At 43.6% G+C, this 7,594-nt stretch overlaps 1 protein-coding gene and 1 pseudogene across 2 annotated transcripts in view; one reads left to right on the top strand and one right to left on the bottom strand.

The window, feature by feature from the left end:
• The window catches only part of TMEM41B (transmembrane protein 41B), a 29,599-nt gene extending 23,032 nt beyond the window's left edge, over window positions 1-6,567 (bottom strand). Inside the window, exons 1-2 of one of the 2 annotated variants that reach the window (XM_037728422.1) lie at window positions 6,506-6,567; window positions 5,967-6,089 (exon numbers count right to left, since the gene is read on the bottom strand). In XM_037728422.1, the coding sequence (XP_037584350.1) occupies window positions 5,967-6,087 (121 nt within the window). In that variant the 5' untranslated portion in view covers window positions 6,088-6,089; window positions 6,506-6,567. Of the gene's footprint in view, window positions 1-5,966; window positions 6,090-6,419 lie in introns of both variants that reach the window. The other variant, XM_017500306.2, reaches the window with a different exon arrangement.
• Window positions 6,086-7,594, top strand: part of LOC108283811 — a 9,413-nt pseudogene continuing 7,904 nt past the window's right edge.

Raw genomic sequence — 7,594 nt, 5'->3', positions numbered from 1 at the left:
AACAAGAGCGAAACTCCGTCTCAAAAAAAAAAAACCCAAAAAAAAAAAAAAAAAAAAAAAAAAAAAAAGAACATTAATTACCCTGAGTTTTCCTTGAGTGGACATATCTGTAATTGCTACGTGTCTTATTATAGTTGAATGATGAAATATACAGACAGTTGAACAAAATTAACATATAGGTTTAACTTGATATTTTCCTCACTCTCTAAAATTAGGCAAATTTTCTCCAGCACTGCATTCAACAGTAACACAATAAAACAGCTTATAAGGATGCAATAAAGCCTAGTGACATTCCATTTTGAGGTTCTCCTTTCACACAAACTGGTAAACAGAGAATGCTGGCAATTATAATTCAACAATCTTTCTTGGGTATAATTCTAACAAACCCGGAGTTTAGAGTTCTAAACATAGATTAAAAAGTCTAGCCAGTGCAGGGCTCAGTGGCTTACCCCTGTAATCCCAGCACTTTGGGAGGCCAAGGTGGGCAGATCACCTGAGGTCAGGAGTTCACAACCAGCCTGACCAATATGGATAAACCCCATCTCTACTAAAAATACAAAATCAGCCGGACATGGTGGCGAATGCCTGTAATCCAGCTACTCAGGAGGCTGAGGAAGAAGAATTGCCTGAGCCCAGGAGATCTCAAAAAAGTCTGCAGAGCTCAGTGGCTCATGCCTGTAATCCCTGCACACTGGGAGGCCAAGGCAGGAGGATCACGAGATTAGCTGGGCATGGTGGTGTGCGCCTGTAATCCTCAGCTACTCGGGAGCTGAGGCATGAGAATCACTTGAACCTGGGAGATGGAGGTTGCAGTGCACTCCACTGCACTCTAGCCTGGGCGACATAACAAAACTCCGTTTCAAATACAAAAAAACAAAACAAAAAAATCACACAGAGAAGGCAGATTTATAGGTAGCGGAAGCAGCAGCAGGCACTCCCAATCTTGCATTCTCTCTAAATCTTACATCTTGCAACTCTGCTACCATCCAACCAACATAACTTTACTCACTATCATCTATTCACTTTCAGGTAGATCCTACCATTTACAGAAGACTGAGGACAAGCTTATAGTAAACTTGTCCATAATCCTAAAAGATTTTATCATTTATTTGGATGATCTGCCCAGTCTCAAAATTCTTAGACTTTCATTTCTATTTAATTTTAGCCATCCACTTCCAGGGCTATAAACTAAATTGTCAATCACCTAGAACTGCTCCACTTTGGACATTTTAAATCAATAAATCATTAAGATGGAGAACTTGCTAGTAAATAGAATATTCCATTCCTTACCTTTTTCTTTTTTCTTTTTTTTTTTTTTGAGACGGAGTTACACTCGTTACCCAGGCTGGAGTGCAATGGCGCGGTCTCGGCTCACTGCAACTTCCACCTCCTGGGTTCAGGCAATTCTCCTGCCTCAGCCTCCTAAATAGCTGGGATTACAGGCACGCGCCACCATGCCCCCAGCTGATTTTCTGTATTTTTAGTAGAGACGGGGTTTCACCATGTTGACCAGGATGGTCTCGATCTCTTGACCTCGTGATCCACCCGCCTCGGCCTCCCAAAGTGCTGGGATTACAGGCGTGAACCACCGCGCCCGGCCCCTTACCTTTTTCTAACAAGATTGGGGGTGCTGCCGCTTCTCCTACCTTGCCTTCATCTTCCATTTTCTCCTTTCTGTTGGACTCTTCATTCTCTTCCTTCCATGCCAGCCTGGACTCCGAGAAGTATCATCTGAACTAGCACCTTTGTTCAAAATCCTTATTCTTTCCTTGCAGCCATCTAACCCAAAAATCAGTACTACAAATGCACTTTCCTCATTCCTACATCATGATGGTTAAGCACAAATACAGAAAAATTACTGAGTGAGCCATCATAGAAATCCATGTCATTGGGAAAACTGATTTAGCTCCCAGAAGCTCTTTCTTCTGGGTATAGAACATGAATCAGGCTGAGCCAATCAAGTTACTCTGACCTACTGACAATAATGATAAGTTCAGGAAAAAGCATCTGATCTGAGGCAACCTAATCAGTGAATAGCAAGAAGAAATTTCACCCGTAATGCTAGGACAAAGATTCTCAAAATTAACACAGAAGCATTTAGCTTACCTGAAGCTTTACGGGGAATCAGGTTAAGTTGACATCAAATAAGCAAATCAGGATATGAAAAATCTGATCTTGAAGATACTTAGTGCAGCTGACTCCACCCTGATGCCACTAAATCCTACTTCATCATTTGATTTATTTACATGGACCAATAAACTCCCTTTCAGCAACGGTTCCAGTGGGTTTTCTATCACAGACCAGAAAAATTCTGATACAAATATTATGTATCACAATGTTTTTGGTCTGTGATAGAAATCATACTAATGCTTTGGTTGATATTCAGCTGCTAAATCTAGTCTTAGATTTCATCTACAGTAATCAGAGCTTCCTTCTTTCTCTAAGCCAATACTTTGCTCATAGTAGACATTTGAGGAATATTTGTTGAACCAAACTAGCAAGGCAGGATCTAGACCAGGGATGTGGATTAACCAAGTTAGAACAACATTATCTCCTAGAAGCAATAAAACCAACTTTTTGAGACAGTGTTTTTCAATCTTTTCTGACTGTGTTCCACAGTAAGTAATGTATTCTATATCATGATCCAGTATACACAAAATCTATATAATTCAAGAAAAAGGCCAGGCACAGTGGCTCACACCAGCACTTTGGGAGGCTGAGGCGGGCAGATCACAAGGCCAGGAGATCAAGGCCATCCTGGCCAACGTGGTTAAACCCCATCTCTACTAAAAATACAAAAAAATTAGCAGGGCATGGTTGCACACGCCTGTAGTCCCAGCTACTCAGGAGGCCGAGGCAGGAGAATTGCTTGAACCCAGGAGGCGGAGACTGCAGTGAGCCGAAATTGCACCACTGCACTACAGCCTGGGAGACAGTGTGAGACTTTATCTCAAAAAAAACAAACAAATAAAGATGTAAAAATAAAAGCATTTAATCCCAAAGCACTATTTTCTCTATTCCATTTTTTAAAAACATTTATTTTTGGCCAGGTGTGGTTGCTCACACCTGTAATCCCAGCACTTTGGGAAGCTGAGGCGGGCGGATCACGAGGTCAAGAAAACAAGACCATCCTGGCCAACATGGGGAAACCCCGTCTCTATATATTATTTTTTTTAAAAAAAAGTTTATTTTTGATTTCATACCTCTCACAAAGGTCATGACTTATACTACACTGGACAAAAAATAGTCCTAGTTCTCTTAAATTAAAATAGAGAACCTGCTAGTAATAGATGGGTTGGACAAACACCACAAAAAAAGTTTATATACTCTGGTCCAGTCACTTTCAAATCAATTAGGTTACGAGCTTCTTGACTAGTTCCGCCTGTCTGCTCTCTCATCTCCATCATGCAAAAAAATTAGACTTTCCATGTTACTTCTGCGTTACCCAAGTCTTCAAAGTGGTCCACAGTCTACTAGGCTTAGCTCTGAGACAAGAGGCCAGAATCCACTAAATGTACCAAACATTGCAGATAGCGTGTAAAATATTTCAAACACACAAATGATGACAACTACTTATTTGTCAAATTTATATACGTGTCACTTAATAAAATACAAATTCATTCCCAAGCATCACGGAACTTACAGGAACATTCTGACACTCTTCTAAATAGGCCAACCTCATCTCCTACTACCATCCAACAGAAACCCTCTGCTCCTGACAAGTTATCCTTACCTAAACACATAAAAGTTTCACACTAACTTTCAAGCCTACTGGTCTGTTTCTCTTAGCCTGGAATATTCTTCCCTTGTCTCTACTTATCCAAACCTTACTTCTCTGGCAAAGCACAACGGCTCATGCCTGTAATTACAGCATTTGAGAAGGCCAAGGCAGGAAGACATTTGAGTCCAGGACTTTGAGACACCCTGGCCCCTTCTCTAAAAAAAGAAATAATTAGCTGGGCATGGTGGCACACACCTGTAGTCCCAGCTACTTGGGGTACTGAGGTGGGAAGAGAACACGAGCCCAGGTGGCTGAGGCTGCAGCAAGCTATGATCACGCCACTACACTCCAGCATGGGTGACACAGTGAGACCCCTGTCTCAAGCGACAAAAAACAAGCCTTACTTCACCATGAAGGCATGTCTTCACATCTCTTCCCTGTCTTTCTATAGATTTGTGATCTAGAGATGTCATGTGACAGCATCATAAGAATAATTGTGTTGAATGTTGTTGTAATGATAAAATAAGATTAAAAAAAAGCACTTAGGAAGTTTCAAGGTTTTATTTTTTGAATAGCTTTTGGTAAAAATCATGAACAATACAACTGGCTGCTATCTCAAACAAGATTATCAATCTTTAGGGATCCCCTATCTGGAAGACACTTTAAGGAAACCCAGACCTTGGATTATTGTCATCTTCAGTAGTAGAGTCTTCAAAACAATTTTTCTTTTATTGAGAGTAGATTTATACATTAACAACGATTCATTTCTCAGTTTTTGAAGTTATATTAAGTTACCTGGTTCCTTCCTCTGGATCTTTCACTGAAGAAAAAAAAAATTAAAAAAAAAAGTTACCTGGTTCCACTGTCTATAAGCTGGAAAAATACCCAGATACATAAAGCTGACAGAGCCCAATTATACTGTTGGTAACTTTTTTTTTTTTTTTGAGACAGTCGCACTGTCACCCAGGCTGGAGTGCAATGGTGTAATCTTGGCTCACTGCAACCTCCGCCTCCTGGGTTCACCCGATTCTCCTGCCTCAGCCTCCTGAGTAACCGGGATTACAGGCACACACCACCACACCTGGCTAATTTTTTGTATTTTTAGTTGAGACGGGTTTTCATTATGTTGGTCAGACTGGTCTGGAACTCCTGACCTCATGATCCACCCACCTCAACCTCACAAAGTGCTGGGATTACAGGCATGAGCCACCGTGCAAAGCAGTGACATTTTAAATTATTTTAAAATACATTAACATTTTCTGCTACACATTCTTAAAAGTTCTTCACCTTAGCCATCACTGGTGGTGGAACACACCTATGTGACTTATAGAGAAACTCGTTAGAATCAATTCAAGTTTCTGAGCTTTAAAATCATTTAAAGAACAATTTCATACCAACACAGAATTAAAGTATTTCGTTTCTAGGTACAGTTTTTTCCTTAAAACATATTGAAAACCGTGAGATTCTGCAATCATAAAAGCAGTAGGAATAAAGAGAAAGCAAAAATGAAAACTAAAGCCGTGAGAAATGTCAAGATAATGCAATGGGGAAAAACTTTCGAATGACTGACCTTAGCTGTAACTAAGTAACTGCTAATATTTATTTAGCCCCCCCTTCATATTCAAACATTACCCTAAATCTTTTATGTGATTTCGTTTAACCCATGCACCACCTGTTAAGTAGATATTATTATTATCCCCATTTCACAGTTCAGATGCTGAGCTTTTGAAAGTTACCGAGTCCAAGGTCAAAAGTAAACGGTAGAGCAGGGACTCAAACCCAGGTGTACTTGCCCCCTGGAGGTATTAAGTCCTTGCTCCTAACTGCTAGCTACTTCATGGACCTGGCTTTATGACTTTAGAAGTCATATATCCACCCTGGGCTTCAGTTTATTCATCTGTAAAAACGCAACGAATGCTACAGTGTAGCTCCTTCCAGCTCTACCTAGCGTCGTTATTATCTACCTTACAATCTACCTGAGCGTCAACAAGCCAGTGTCATCCCTTCTTTTAAATGAATTCAACTCAAACAGCATTTACAACGCACCTACTAGGTGTCCAGCCTTTTGCTGAGCGAGCGCACAAGCCCAACTCCCCCACGGTCGCTGCTCTCTCCCCGACGCCAGTAGGCCCCCTCTTTCCTAGCAACTCTCCGAGACCAGCTGGGGTTCTTCGCCCCTCTGGAGCCCCTCCGGGCACACAGATGTCTCGAGCCAGTCCCAGCTCTGGTCCCTGGGTCCACTCACCCTTCTGGTGGTCTCTGCTGACAGGCGCCGCAGGACCCCGCATCCCCGCTGCCCCGTCCCCCACGGGGATTGTGTGGTGAGCGCCTGTCTGCGATCGTTCGGCGACTCTGCCTTTCGCCATGGCTGCACCAAGGAAAGTGGAGGGAGTGGTGTGGTGGCGCGCCCCCTAAACAACAAAACTACGTCGCAGGCTCCTTACTACGCCGAAGGGCCACCGCCAGAGCCACTTCCGGAGCGACCTCCTCACCCGAGACAACCTCAGCGCCGCGAGCACAGCGACGCCCAGGTAAGACCCGCAACGTCCACCCCAAGCTAAACCCCACCCCGTGCCGCCCCCGAGCCTCGCGCGCTCGCGCCGGCCCAGTAACCGCGAGAAGAGTCAGGGTCCTGGACCGCCCCCTCCAGTGTTCCGCCCCGCCCCGCGCCCGCGGGAAGCATGCGCAGTTGCGGCACCCAAGTCACCCGGCTGCGGCTAGCTTGAAGCGGCAGCTACAGCGCAGGCTTAATTATCCGGAAGTGCGGCCCCAGGGACTTCAAACCTTTTGTCCAGGCCGCCGGAAGTGCCTGCGAGTGATTAGTCGGCGTTTCGCGGCTGAGGCTGATTCAGCCCATTACGTCAGTTCCGCAGCTGCAGTTTTCAATTTGGAAGCGCCAGAGAGTGCTTGGTCTAAAGATGGTGGAAAATATAAAGGCTGAGCAAAACCTACCTGAATTTCAGAAAACTAAGGCTCAGAGACGGCCACCTACCACCTGAAGGTCACAGGGTGGCAAAAATGGGCTTCGAATCCAGGTTGTCCCGTTCCCAAAGCTAACGGTGTTGCATTAGCTGGTGCCCTTTACTGCTAAACCCAAGTCACCCCTACACTTGGCTTATCCTTTAGCTAAGTGGAAACATGCCTTTTCCACAGTTAACTTTTTCTGCTTCTACCCCTCAGAGCACATTCAGCTTACAAACCTTGGTTACCTCTTGAAAGCAACTTGGAGGTAGGGCACGGTGGCTAATGCCGGTAAATCCAGCACTTTGTGAGGCCAAGGCAGGTGGATCATTTGAGGCCAGGAGTGTGAGACCAGCCTGGCCAACATGGTGAGATGAGACCACGTCTCTACTAAAAATACAGAAATTAGCTGGGCATGGTGGCTTGTAATCTAAGCTACTCGAAAACCTGAGGAGAATCGCTTGAACCCAGAAGGCTAAGGTTGCAGTGAGAGATTGCACTGCTGCACTCCAGCACAGGCGACAGCAAGACTCCAACTCAAAAAAATGATTGTTCCTATTCAGTAATTACATTTCTAGGAAATTATTCCATGAAAATAAACATAAATAATTCCTTATGTAGTAGTATAACTGAAAAAATGAAAGCAATCTAAAAATCCAACACTAAATAAAAATGGTTAAGTAAATTATGGGAAACCCATTAAATTGGACAATGCTTATGGTAAAACAGTCCAAGAGATAATTTTAAAAAGGCCAAGTGTTTTAGTTCAAAACAGTGTATGAAAATAAATAATATTGCCGGGCACGGTGGCTCAAGCCTGTAATCCCAGCACTTTGGGAGGCCGAGGCGGGTGGATCACGAGGTCAAGAGATCGAGACCATCCTGGTCAACATGGTGAAACCCTGTCTCTAC

The sequence above is a fragment of the Cebus imitator genome, unplaced genomic scaffold, assembly GCF_001604975.1.
Source record: "Cebus imitator isolate Cc_AM_T3 unplaced genomic scaffold, Cebus_imitator-1.0 Scaffold265, whole genome shotgun sequence".
Classification (NCBI taxonomy): domain Eukaryota; kingdom Metazoa; phylum Chordata; class Mammalia; order Primates; family Cebidae; genus Cebus; species Cebus imitator.
Note: the sequence above shows the minus strand (reverse complement) of the source record. Positions and strands in the feature narration are given on the sequence as shown.